A 13,948-nucleotide genomic window follows, 5' to 3' on the forward strand; every position below is an offset into this window, starting at 1 on the left:
TAGAAAAAAAAAACAAAAAACCAGAAGAGAGGACGTGCGTAACCAAAGATAATAACCAACAAATCGGAAAACCGCATCGGACACAGAAAAAGGAAAAGAAAATCGGGAGCGTACATGGTCGCATGCAAAACAGAAACGGAGCAACCAGAAACTCCATCGGACACGGGAAAAAACAGACACAGAAAAAAAGGAAAAGACCGGAAGTGGACATGGAAAATAGGAAAAGGAGCAAATAGAAAATGCATCAGAGGAAAACAGAGTTCGAATCGTGTACCCCGATAAAAAACGACCACAGAATAAAAAACGAAAAAAAAGACATAAAAACTACCTTGGTTTGATATTAGGAACAAATTTCTGTGGTTTAATATTAGAGTATAATAATAATAATTTCTCTCAATGTCTTTTTCTATTTGTGTTTGGATTTGGATTCCCATTCAGACTATTAAAAATAAGAGAAATCTTGGATTAGGAATCCTACGTTGTCTCAATGACTAAAATAGCACCACACACGCACTCCTATTTGAACTCGTTGACACTAATTAATCATATATCAGGACGAACATATGAGCACGGTTTATGAACCCGGGTCATATACACTATCCAATACGTTTTGCAGTCGGACTTCGTATCACGCTAGACAAGAGCTATTCTAAACGGTTTATATATATAAATCCGGATAGAAGAAACTCTCTATGGTTCGATAGCTAGAGGGAGATGGACAAAAACATAGCCGGAATTTTTACCTCTTTATTATTATGGACTAGATATATGCCCGTGCGTTGCACCGAGATCATGATTTTTTTACTAAACCTCAGTATTTGGACGCAGACGCATAAGCTCTGAGGATTTTGTATTGGTCGCGGCCGCGTGGGGTCCGGTCTTTGTACTGAAATTAGATAGGACGGACGCGTGAGCAGTAATCGAGATTTGATATCATCGGGTAGTTTCGTATTGGGTTGATTTGGTATAATAACGGATATATAGGTTGTGTTTGGAACTACTCCACGAACTCTGCCCACAAACTAAATCGTGGAGTAGCTCCACAAAAACCTAGAGTTTATGAAGCACCCCTTTAGGCCCTGTTTGGCATGGCTCTAACTCTGAGTGGAGCTGCTCCACTCCAGAACTCCAGGTGGAGCCAGATCTAGGTGGAGTCGGAGCTCTAGGTGGAGCCAGCTCTAGGTGGAGTCGGAGCTGCAAAAGAGGTGCTCCAAAACTCCACCTCCATTTGCACTACAGCTCCATGGAGTTGGCAGCTCCATGGAGTTTTGGAGTTGGGGTGTTTGGCTGAAAAATTGGCTGGAGTTGCTGGAGTTCAGCTCCAGAGCCATGCCAAACACCCCCTTAGTTGCTCTCACAATTCTATTTTTTTCTCGCTCCACGTTTTTCAGCTCTGCTTCACGTTTTTTAGCCAAACGGTTTTAGCTCCATGCACTCTGTTCGTGAAAAAAAAGATGGAGTTGTGAGAGCACGTAAAGAGATGCGCCACAAACTCCTATTTCTGTGGAGCTGCTTCGCGGTAAAGTTTACGTAGCAGAGTTTATGGAGCAGTTCCACACCTGTTTACCTAAAAAAAACTTAAAGCAGAGCTGAAAACGTGGAGTGACATTAAGGCCATGTTTAGTTACTCCAAAACTCCCAACTTTGACACTATGCAAAAAGAAGATTCCCCGTCACATCAAACTTGCGGTACATGCATGGAGTACTAAATGTAGATGCAATCAAAAACTAATTGCACAGTTTGGTTGAACTTTACGAGACGAATCTTTTGAGCCTAATTAGTCAAGGTTTGGACAATAATTCACAAATACAAACAAAAGTGCTACAGTGTTCGCCGTCACATCGAACACGGTACAAACGTCAACTTTGCCACGAACTAAACGAGGCCTAATATCGTATCAGACTGGGAGACCTCAGAGTTTGAACACGCACAGGAAGGGATTTGTCGTTCCAGGCCCCCAAAAATCGAATGGCCCCTCTGTAGGTATACTACTATATAATTCTTATAATTGCTAATAATAGCCTGGCCAAACAACACACCACACAAGATGTATACTACTATATTTTTTTTAGAGAAATGCTATACGTCACACGTGTGTTTTTTCCCTTCTCAACACACGAATTTTGTGTCTGTCCGATCAACAATCGACGTCTCCTCGCGCTCAGCTTTCTTTTGTCCCTGACTTGTTGGGCCCGCTCTAGGAGTACTGTTTCAATTTGTGAATCCCCATTTCGTCATCGCCTTCGTCCTCCGGCAGCTCTCCTGGTCGGAGACATCGATTCATTTCCAGTGGCGACGTCGCCGCTCCGTCCCTCCCTGTGTCTATCGGTCGTCTTGCCCTCACCACCACCATGGCGACGGCCACCGCGCTCTCCACTCACTCCTGCACCTCCCGCCCCGTCGCGCTACCTCATTCCCCTCCGCCACTGCCACCATCTCCCTCCCCGTCCCCTCCCGCAACGTCTGGCTACGGGACTCCCGCCTCGCGGCCGCGGCACTCGTGACCTCCGGGGTCCTCGAGTCCACCAACGGCGCCAGCCCCATCCGCGGCCAAGAGCGGTGCGAGTACGGGAGGGAGAACTTCCCCTGGTGAAGGGTCGAGATGGCGACTAGAGGGGGGGTGAATAGTCATTTTTAAAACTTAATCACGTTGGCTAACCGAAACAAGTGCGGAATTAAAACTATCGGTCTAGCCAGGACTACACCCCACTATATATGTTCACTAGCACCTTGCAAAGATAACAATTATGCAACTAAGGTGCCGGGCTAGCTAGAGCTCTCCTAAACAATTCTAGGAGCAAGGTCACACAAACCTATGCCACTAGTACTTTAAGCAACAAGGGAGCTCCTACACATGCTAGTAAGCAAAAGCACAAAGCCAACTAAGCTCACTAGCAAAGCTCAATAACAATGCAACCAATGCCTAATTAGAGAGCGCAAATACTTAGCTACACAAACTAAGTAATGTGACTAACAAGGTTACACAAACCAAATTAGCCACGCAAGGGAGCTACTTCTATGCTACACAAGCAAGAAGGTAATTAGCAAGCTACACAAGCTATCTAATTACAAGAGCAACTACACAAGCTTAATATGTATAAAAGTAATTGCAAGCTTGTGTAATGGGGATGCAAACCAACGGGAAGAACAAGGTTGACACGATGATTTTTCTCCCGAGGTTCACGTGTTTGCCAACACGCTAGTCCCCGTTGTGTCGACCGCTCACTTGGTGGTTCGGCGGCTAATTGGCATCACCCGCCAAGCTCGGCGGGAGGGAGAGAGGGACCCAAACCCATCTCACCCTTGCAAACACCACCTCCTTTGTAAATGTGCCAACACCACCAAGTGTACACCACCATGTGTATGTGTGTTAGTATTTTCACAATCATTTCCCAAAGGATGTTAGCCACTCAACTTGCCACGCCACTCGATCCTAGCGACAATGCAAAGTTAGATCACTCGAGTGGCACTAGATGACCGATATGCAAACAAGTTTGCTCCTCTTGATAGTACGGCCATCTATCCTAAACCCGATCATAAACTTCTCTACACACCTATGACCGGTGAAATGAAATGCCCTAGGTTATACCTTTGCCTTGCGCATTCCATTCCATCTCCTTCAATGTCGATGCAACACATGCACCAACACGATCAACAATGATATGATCCACTTCATATCATCACATGATCATATTGGTTCATCGATCTTGACTCCACTTGCTCTTCACCGTTGCCATCGTCCATCGGCGCCAAGTCTTGCTCAAGCTTCACCGCCACGCGGTCCATCACTCCAAAGCCTTCGACTTGCCCTTCACGCTTGCAACCGGTCCATCAAGCCAAGTCATGTCTTGATCTTCTCCACCTTGATCATATGACTCAATGTCATGTCTCATGTGCAATAAGCTCCTTCATCATCACATGTGTGAGCTTTGCAACATCTCTAAGCCATTTTCACCTTCATGGCATATGTTGCTCACACACATGTACCTGTGAACTAATCACCTGTGTATCTTACATAAACACAATTAGTCCACCTAGGTTGTCACTCAATTACCAAAACCAACACGGACCTTTCACCTGGCTGCTGTCATCGGGCAGGTGAGGAACTCGGGCGCCGCTCTCCCCGCTTCGTGCTCTCTCTGGGTGCTTTGCTAGATTGCGGATTGCGTGGTCGGATTAGTGGTAGTCAGCAGTGGAGTAGCGGCACTGTTTCATGATTTCTGTAGAGGCATTTCGTGGAGCACATCACAATCCCCACTGAACAAAACGACGAACCTTGTCCGTGTCGGCGTCACCTGCACGGGCCATTGGTGCTGTCGGCCTATCGTTTTTTCGTGGCCGTGGTAGACGCCGAGCGACCTGGTGCTTGTGCGAGCAGTTGTTGAGACCTGCTTCGCTGCTTCTGCGCTGGGATCTAGCATGGCAAGGTTTGGATGAGGCCGCTAGCACCACGGATGGAACTGCCAGGGCATTTTTTGCGCCCCCACGTTCTATCTATAGATCTCGTTTTGTGATGCAGTGCTTGTTGATTTGAGTACCTTACAGTCAGTTACAACCCATTCTCTGAATGAATTTAGAAGCATTGCTAGCTAATCTATTTACATGGATGAAAGTATTCAATGTCTGTAGCAGGTGCATGAGACATGTAGTGCCTGATTTTGATGCAGTGCTTGTTCACTTTCAGTTTGAATGTGTTCCTGATTTTTCAGGGGTGTAAAGTTTGGGCTCCATTTTGTCCATGGGCACTTTGTCTTTTTATTGATGAACCAGTGTGGTTGCTGATGATATATAGACTATAGTTTCATGTGCCATGGCATCCTACTCTCTGGAAATGAACATATATTTTAGTCCAGTAAATTTAGTATGACACTTCTACCAAGCTTCTTAAGGATAATTTATTTGATATAAAATTTCTATGCACAATCTGATAGGTATTGTTTTTAGCATACATCAGTACTGATTTTCCTCAAAAGGGGAATTAGGACAGGTCAGGCCACCATTATTAGTACCTGGATGCTGCTATTCTTTGTTGTCTACTGTAGGGTGGTTAAAAGTGTCAACACTATCTGCATTGTATCTATTGATTAATTGTTATCTTTTATTCACAAGAGATGAATACCCTTAGCCCCTAGGATAATATGTGTGGAATTTGTTAAGACCACGAGCTATCTGTTAGATAATGGGTATTTAATTTTGCACCATTTCTCTACAGTTTATTGCATTAGTTTTGGTCCTTTAGTATATTGTTGGGGAGCAGGATGCGGTGTGGTGTATGTGTGTGGGGGGGTTGATTGAGCCATCTGGTGTCGCAACTGATGTAGGAAGGATGTGCTTCTGTTAGCTCATACATGTACATATAGACAGGATCATGCAAGAATGGTTAGCAGGATCTTCTTGTATAGATCAGATTTGTACTATTTTGTAGATTGTCACTGTCCCTACTAATCTTCCATACTTAGGGAATCCTTGTTTGCTGCTAGAGCTAGTTTGTTATTGTGTATATTTGTCAAGTCTGCTGCCATCGAATTTTCTAATTATATACATATACATATACAGTATAGTTATGTGAGGGTGCTAGAACCAACTCAAGTCTTACCTTCTATTTTTGCAGATTATGTGAGGGTGCTTAACTATTGGACTAGATTTTGTTCAGGAACCTCCTTTATGCATGTCATCAGTTTAACTACACCCACCTATTTGTGGTTTGTAATGTTCAAAGCTAGACAAACTTCATTAAGATGCACCTAAGATGGTTATAAGTAGTAAATTTGTCATGCTAGGGCCTTATCTGTGTCAAGTTGCCAAAGCACCTGTTATAAGGAGCAGTTGGAGTACTGCACCCATTCCTTCAAATCTATTCAATTTAAAATTAGAAGGGGAAAAGACGGAGATTTAAAGTCTGAACACTGTTCTTGGATGTGCACAAGACGGAGATCACTGGTGCACACACCTGCCTAGGAAGAAGGCAAGCTAGGGTTCTTCGATCAACAAGCATCTGCATGTCGGTGAGGCACCTATGGCTAAGTGAGCTGAACTGAAATCCATATCGGTTAGATAATTTTCTGATAGACACTTTTGTTCTAAATATGTCAATTCAAACATTCAAACTATGTAGTAGTAGGTAGATATTAATGTTTTCAGGTCTTGTACGTATGAGCTGTTTTTTTCACTGAAAAGGATCTAATTACATGCCTAATAGAGATAAGCATACCTACCCTTTATTAAGAATTACATGCCTGATACCTTGTCTTCTGCATGTGTCCTTATTATACTTGAGAATGGCTAACATTCTGCAATCTGAAAGAAACCATGGTAGTAATCATGAATGCTTGACAGCTGCTCCTCTTCTCCAAAGGGTGTTGTTGTGAGGCTTAGTTGCTGGTCAATCAACCAATTGCACTTACCTTTCATGAACATAGCTTTGGTTGAACTTACTGTCATGCTACTGTCATTCTGATATCATACATATGCAGATCATGGTTTCTCTCTAATTACTCAAACTCTCTAGGAATAGATGTACTCTGTTTGTCTTGTTTCCTCTAGCTGGCTTTGTTTTTTCAAACTTGAATTCGATTCAGTGTCAGTCAGTTTGTATTGTCGTCAGGCATGCATGGATGTGGTGTTCGAAAACGAGTATCCTCTTCTCTGACTGACTGCATGGCTGCATATATAGCTCTGGTTAAACCAACAGTACCAGGGCTAGTGTATTTTCATTTTGGCCCTTAGTTCTAGAACAATTGTTCTATAGCTACTGCTCTGCATTTTCAATTTTTATTAGGAGTTGCTCGTTTGGTTTTTAGGTGTGCACCAAAGCTTCAGGTGTTGGATTTTTCAATCTCCGTCAGTTCGATAGTGTTTCTTCAGCTTCTATTTTATTGGTATATATGATCATTGCATATTAGCCAGTGACAAAATAATTCATGACCCCTCCCCCCTTCCCACTCCCCCCTCAAACAAAAAAAAATAAGAAAGCAGGACCTCATGTATCTCATGCCTTGTTTTTGGCTGTAGGGACGCTTTGAGTTCATGTCCTTGTCTAGTCCTTTATGCCAACAGAAAGGAGCAGAGCATGAAGTCGATAAGGTGGGGTGAGCGCTCTTGCGACCCGAGATGGTCATGTTGTTGGTGGCCGTGTTGTCGGCTTGCTAGTGGTAGCAAATCCTGTTCAGGTATGCGTTTGAAGTTACTTTCTAGTTGTTTTGGTGTAGTACTACAGAAATAAGATGCATCCACATATAGTACTATATTTTGACGTGCTCTGTTACTATTAATATCTGCTATTGATGAAAACCAAACAAATAAAAAAATCAGTTACATAATTGTAATCATCAACAACGTAAATTTACACCGGCTCGTCTTTTCTGAATTTGTTTTCATTGTTTTTCATGGTTTTCTCCACCTGGTTTTTTGTGTTCTAATAAATATAATAAGAGTAAAAAACAAACAATAGAACCATTTTCATCTTTCACTCCTTATTATAAGAAATAAAGATTTTTACCACTAAATTAATTTAATTTTTGACTCAAACTCACAATACATGCTACAACTCACTCACATCCAACAATGATATAATATCTTATTCCAACAAGTTTTGCTAGTTGAAGACAAAAGCCCACCGGCTTGTCGATTTTTGCCATGAATCCGTGGTCTCCAATAAATGCCCTGTTCGTTTGGCTGATAAGGCATGGCTAAAAATACTGTTGGCTGATTTATTGTGAGAGAAAAATATTATTCGTTGGCTGAAAAAGTATGGCTTATAAGCCAAGCGAACAGGACGAAAAACGGCTTTTCACTCTTCAGCCAACTTTTTATGAAAACCTGCTCTTGTTTATTCCCATATAATTCATAGAAGAATTATGAGCCAACTTTTGAAAGATATAGTATTGTGGTACTGCATACCATTAATTAAGCAAATATTTATGAAAAGTGTGGTTTGAACAGTGAAGTTCAAAATTTGGCTTTATGAGAGGGAGCATGTTTTTATTGAATCTACCTTGAAGGTAAACCACTAGAATTACAAAAATCAAGTAGATCATATTTGCTAAAACACTAAATTTTATGCGTAGATCATGAAGATCAATATCTATCATGAAGAATAGAATATCCCGAAGAATACATGACCAAGAAGATTAAATGTTGTACTCTTTTTCCCTATGTGAGTTTTTACTTGAAGGTTTCTCACGTAAGGTTTTTAATGAGACAACATGTGCAATGCAATTAACGAATGCGATGTACTCTTTTTTTCCAAAAACCATTTTTTCTCACTGGGTTTTTGGATGGAGTTTTTAATGAGGCATGTGCATATTATGGTAATCGTCCAAGGGAGAGTGTTGTAAAACATACGGACTCTATCCTACGAGGAAAGGAAAAGGAGAAATCCTAATCCTAATCCGTTTGTATGTGGGCTCCTACTAAACTCTTAGACCGTGGTAAGACTATATATACGTAAGAGATCTATGTTGTAATCACCAATATTTAGAGAAATAATAAATAGTCTCCCTACTTTATATCTATTTATTCTTCTACTTTCATTTAGCATGTTCACGATAAGAGACGGACTGAGAAATATCCTAACAGCTGACAACACGTTTTATAACACAGCCAACCAGCGCGCCCCTCCGATGCCGTTCCCGTCGCCGTCCACTCCCACTCCCACTCCCACTCCCACGTCCCTCTCCCCCGCACGCGGCGCGGACCGCCCCTGCCCTCCCTACACGGGCGCACGAGAAACCCATGCGCTAGCTCACCGCTGTAGACCCCGATCCATGACTTATTGCAGCCGGCACGGAAGCCATAACTATAAGCCGAGCACAGCCTGAGTTCGCCGGCTGCTGTGCTGCGCTGACCTGCGAGATCACCATCCTGTTCCAGCTCCACCATGGCGGCAGCGGCTGTCACTGCCGTGCGCGTGCTGGTGCCCGTCCTGCTGCTCGCTCTGGCTCGAGGCGGCGGGTCAGCGCCGGCCGCACCCGTCGAGTTCACGTTCACCGGCTTCGCGCGCGAGAACGTGACGACCAGCGGCGCGGCCGTCACCTCTGCCGGCCTCCTGCAGCTCACCAACGCGACCAACTGGGTGTTCGGCCACACCTTCTACCCGGCGCCGCTGCGCTTCAAGGACGCCGCCACGGGCGCGCCGCTCTCCTTCTCCACCACCTTCGTCGCCGCCATCCTGCCGCGGTACCCGGACGCGCACGGCCACGGGCTCGCCTTCGCGCTCGCGCCGTCCGCGGCCGGCCCGGCGCGGGCCGTCGCGGGGAAGTACCTCGGCCTGTTCAACACGTCGGACAACGTGGGCAACGGGACGACGAGCCAGGTCGTCGCCGTTGAGCTCGACACGGCGCTGGACGCGGAGTTCGACGACATCAACGACAACCACGTCGGCGTTGACGTCCACAGCCTCAAGTCTGTTGCGTCCAAGCCCGCGGGGTACGTCGACACCGCCACCGGCGGGTCTGTCGACGTCACCCTGGCCAGCGGGAAGCTCCTGCAGGTCTGGATCGAGTACGACGGCGCGACCACGCGCCTCGAGGTGACCGTGTCGACGGCGGCAGTCGGCGTGCCCAGGCCGCGCGTCCCGCTCGTGTCCTGCGAGGTCAACCTCTCGTCGGCGGTGGCCGACCAGACGTACGTCGGGTTCTCGGCCGCGAACGGCGCCGCCTCGAGCTCGCACTACGTCCTTGGCTGGAGCTTCCGCCTCGGCGGCGGCCGCGCGCCAGACCTCGACCTGTCCAAGCTGCCGCGGCTCCCGCCGCCGTCTGGGCACAAGAAGGCGACGGAGCTGCCGCTGCTCGTGTCACTCGTCCTCCTTGCCGTCGTGGTGCTCCTCGTGGCGTCAGCGGCCGTCACGGGACTCGTCGTCTGGCGCTGCCGGCGGTTCGCCGAGGAGCAGGACTGGGAGGTCGAGTACGGCCCTCACCGGATCAGCTACAAGGACCTGCACGCCGCGACCAGGGGTTTCTGCGACGTCATCGGCGGCGGCGGCTTCGGCGTCGTGTACCGCGGCGTGCTCCCGCCGCGGCCGGGCGGCGTCGAGGTCGCCGTCAAGAAAGTGTCCCACGGCTCGCGGCAGGGCCTGCGCGAGTTCGTCTCGGAGATCGCCAGCATGAGCCGGCTGCGCCACCGCAACCTGGTCCAGCTCCTCGGCTACTGCCGGCGGCGGGGCGAGCTGTTGCTCGTCTACGACTACATGGTCAACGGCAGCCTCGACAAGCACCTGTTCGGCGCCGGCGGCAACGAGCCGGCTCTGAGCTGGGAGCAGCGCGCCAAGATCGTCCGGGACGTCGCCGCCGGGCTGCTGTACCTGCACGAGGGGTGGGAGCAGGTGGTGGTGCACCGCGACATCAAGTCCGCCAACGTCCTCCTCGACGCCGACATGAACGGCAAGCTCAGCGACTTCGGCCTCGCGCGGCTCCACGACCACGGCAGCGACTCGCGGACGACGCACGTCATCGGGACGCTGGGGTACCTCGCGCCGGAGATGATCAAGACGGGCAAGGCCACTCCCAGCGCCGACGTGTTCGCCTTCGGCGCCTTCCTGCTCGAGGTGGCCTGCGGGCGGAGGCCCATGGAGTCACTCGGCAACAATGGCGACCCCGCGGGGCTCGTCGACAGCGTCCTCGAGCGCTGGAAGGCAGGGAGGATCAAAGACGCCAGGGACCCTCGGATCGGCAAGTGCGACGAGGACGATCTCGAGCTGGTGCTCAAGCTCGGGTTGCTGTGCTCGCACCCGGACCCCCGCTGCCGCCCAAGCATGAGGCAGGTGGTGCAGATACTGGAAGGCGCTGCGCCGGTGCCGGAGACGCCGCCGGAGGATCTAGGCGGCGCCGGCGGCAGGATCTTTGGATGCTACGAGACGTTCGATGAGTTCGTCAACGTGTTCCCGACGACGTTCGAGATCACCGCCGCCACGACGCCGCCACCTTGTTCGCCTTCCAGCGCCGAGCACCAGCAGCTAATCTCCAGCTGAGCTCTGCCATCACCATCAGCTATTCAGCTCTCATCACTAATAAATTGAAAATAAATAACTTACTGTCACTAAATTAAAAATTCTCTTGTCACTAAACTATAAATTTGTACTGCCGTGCGTAGGATGCTTGGTTGGAATTAAAAAGCAAATAGTTAGGGGATTAGGTGTTGTAAATCTTATCTACTAGACTAGAAGGTGAACATAGGATATCGATCATCAGAAAGTTTTAGGCATAATGAAAGAGAGATTTTGAACTTTTGATGTCATACAGGCAGTAGAGCACTATGCCCTGTTCGCTTGGCCATGGCTGAAAGCACTGTGGTCTAATTTGTTGGGAGAAAAAAATACTATTCATTGAAAAAGTAGGCAAGCGCTTTTCACTCTTCAGCGACGAAATATACCTGTTCAGAAACCAGAAGGCTTTTTGTTGGGATGTTCCCTGGCTCCGTGAGCCTGCCTCTGCAACTTGAGACGGCGTACAATTGCCGCATATCCGCGTGAGAAATGCGCATCTGTGAAACTGACCCAGAAGGGTGAGTGCGCCCTGCGCCGCGTGTACGCTCGCGCGGAGTCGCTGCTGGAGCCTCTCCACAACCAGTCCACTTTCAGTGACTGCTTTGTTTCATTGTTTGTCGTCGGGCATGGATCAGTGAGAGCAACTTTTTTTTTTCTTTTTTTCCTTTTTGAGGTGCAGAGCAACCTTCCTGTATCGGTGGATGAGCCTGCCGCCGGAAACCGGATTAGCGTCCAGGTCCATCATCTACAGGCACGAGCGCCCCCAGCCTCCCAAAATATCCAGACGAAAGATCCACGCCAAGGCATGTTTTCGAAAAAAAAAATCCAGACGAAAGATCCACACCAAGCCGTGGACGGTGTCGAGTGTTCCCTGTCGAAAGCTCATAAACGGCAAGAAAAGCCAGTGTCTTTTCTCCAATCTCGGTGATTCACCGTGCTCAGCTCCTCATAGACAAGAAGAGTCAACCATACAGATACAGAGCAGAACTCAAAATACACAAAAAAGGACACCACAGACGTGAAGCGTCCAAGATTGGTTTGGTTGCTCGCTCATCAGGTTACAGATTCCTCATCTCTATGTAGTCTTTACACACACAAAAATCCTAATCCACAGCTGGCCTTGAGACACAGGATCCGCCGGCGGGTGGGTGGGTAAAAGGTTGGAGCGGTTGGTAAGAGCAAGCAGAAATCAGTCGTCGGCTCGGCTGGGCGGCCGGCCAGTCAGTGCGCGGCGGCGGGCGCGGTGCAGCGGCGCTGGCAGAAGTTAGGGACGCGGTCCATGCACTGGTACACCGGCGGGTCGGCGCTGAGGCTGGACTTGACGCAATCCCTGCACGCCGGGTGGCACCCGCGGGGGACGGCGTCCAGGCACTGGCACCGCGGCGGCTCCGACTTGGTGCACCCGCCGCAGCTGTCGCAGCACGGCCACGCTCGCGCCGCCGCCTTGCCCCGGCTCGCAAGCTCCCCTCCTCCTCCTCCTCCTGCTCCCTGCCCTGAAACCAGAGATCGATTCGGAACGCGTGAGCCAGACTGAACAACAAGGAAAACAAAAAAGAGCGAATCTTGAGCTTTCCTACCGAAACCAGTGGGGAAAAAACCCAAAAAAATCTTGGATTCACTGGTCGGAAAACCTCAAATAAGAGGGGACTTTTTGGCAAGAGCAGAGGAGGAATCGGGCCGCCTACCTCTGCTTTGAACATGGGAGTGGTGGTGGTGGTGGTGGTGGTGCCTGTTGCTGGACTGCGCGAGCACGGCGAGAAGGGCGAATGTGAGGAAGAACAGCGCTTGGGTTCTCATGTCTGATTGCTTCTCTCTGCGAGAATTGGTTGCGACCGGGGAGCCTCCTCTCCTCTTCTCTTCAGGTTGCTGTTCTTGGTTGGTTGGACTGAGTTGCTTGTCTATCTGTACGCGGCTAATAGAAGCCTTCTTTATAGAAACCGTCCCGTTCCCGTCCGGACAGCGGACAGAGGCAAGGGGACAAGGGCCCCACGCGCCCCTGGGTCGCCGCCCCCTGATTAGCGAGCAAGTGGTGGCAGATAAACAGACAACTTGGAGAAAAAACCCTCTACTACGATTGTTATGCATATGTTTATTTAAATTTTAATTTTGGGTTAGAGTGTGTTTAGTTGGGGAGTTGAAAATTTTTGGGTGTCATATCGGATGTGTCGAAAGAATGTCGGGAGGAGTTTTTGATACTAATAAAAAAATAAATTACAGAACCCATCAGGAAACTGCGAGACGAATCTAATGATACTAATTAATCGGTCATTAGCGCATGTGGGTACTGTAGCATTTGAGGTTTTTCATTGACCAATTAGGCTTAAAAGATTCGTCTTGCGATTTCGCCGAGAACTGTGCAATTAGTTTTTTTTCGTCTACATTTAGTACTCCATGCATATATCCAAACATGCTCTTTTACTATAGGAGGTAAAAATTTTTGGAAACTAAACAGGGCCTTAGCTGGTCTATCCCATGATGATGGCAAGGAGTAACTTACGTTTTATCAGTATAATCGGCTGCCCCTAATTGCATCAGCCACCGCCAAGTACTTAGTAGCTACAGTGCTAGAGAGAGAATTAAATGTCACCACACCCACAACCACAATAAACAAAAAATATAGCCGGGCACGATCTATAGGCCCCGTTCGTTTTGCTGGAAAAAGAAACCAAAATACTGTTCCGGCTGATTTGTTGTGAGAGAAAAACACTGTTGTGACTAAAAAAAATCAAAAAAACCGAATTACAAGAGAAACGAACAGAGCCTATGTTTCTTGTTCGCCCTTGTTCTCCTCTCCCATGGTGTTTTTCTTTCCCGTCTTTTTCACAATTGCTTGTCTTTCAACAGTGTTGCAACCATAAGTCATAAGATCCGTGACCACCGAACGTTGCACCGCTAACCTAGTGACACGTGGCAATGGAGGTAGCAGAGGGGGAGGGAGGGAGCGTGGACGGGCGAGGCGACAGCGA

The 13,948-nt window shown here is 48.1% G+C and overlaps 2 protein-coding genes across 2 annotated transcripts; one reads left to right on the forward strand and one right to left on the reverse strand.

Moving 5' to 3' along the window:
* The first annotated feature begins 7,383 nt into the window (after positions 1 to 7,383).
* Positions 7,384 to 11,593, forward strand: LOC136493529 (L-type lectin-domain containing receptor kinase SIT2-like). The gene has a single exon (XM_066489658.1). It carries the CDS (start codon positions 8,880 to 8,882, stop codon positions 10,965 to 10,967), a length of 2,088 nt encoding a protein of 695 aa, XP_066345755.1. The 5' UTR covers positions 7,384 to 8,879; the 3' UTR covers positions 10,968 to 11,593.
* A 276-nt stretch (positions 11,594 to 11,869) lies between these two features.
* On the reverse strand, positions 11,870 to 12,890 carry LOC136493623 (Bowman-Birk type trypsin inhibitor-like). The gene is made up of 2 exons (XM_066489754.1): positions 12,668 to 12,890; positions 11,870 to 12,475 (listed from the first exon to the last, which is right to left on the reverse strand). Exons 1-2 carry the CDS (start codon positions 12,777 to 12,779, stop codon positions 12,204 to 12,206), a joined length of 384 nt encoding a protein of 127 aa, XP_066345851.1. The 5' UTR covers positions 12,780 to 12,890; the 3' UTR covers positions 11,870 to 12,203.
* Between the last annotated feature and the right edge of the window lie 1,058 nt (positions 12,891 to 13,948).

The sequence above is a fragment of the Miscanthus floridulus genome, chromosome 1 (genome assembly GCF_019320115.1).
Source record: "Miscanthus floridulus cultivar M001 chromosome 1, ASM1932011v1, whole genome shotgun sequence".
NCBI lineage: Eukaryota > Viridiplantae > Streptophyta > Magnoliopsida > Poales > Poaceae > Miscanthus > Miscanthus floridulus.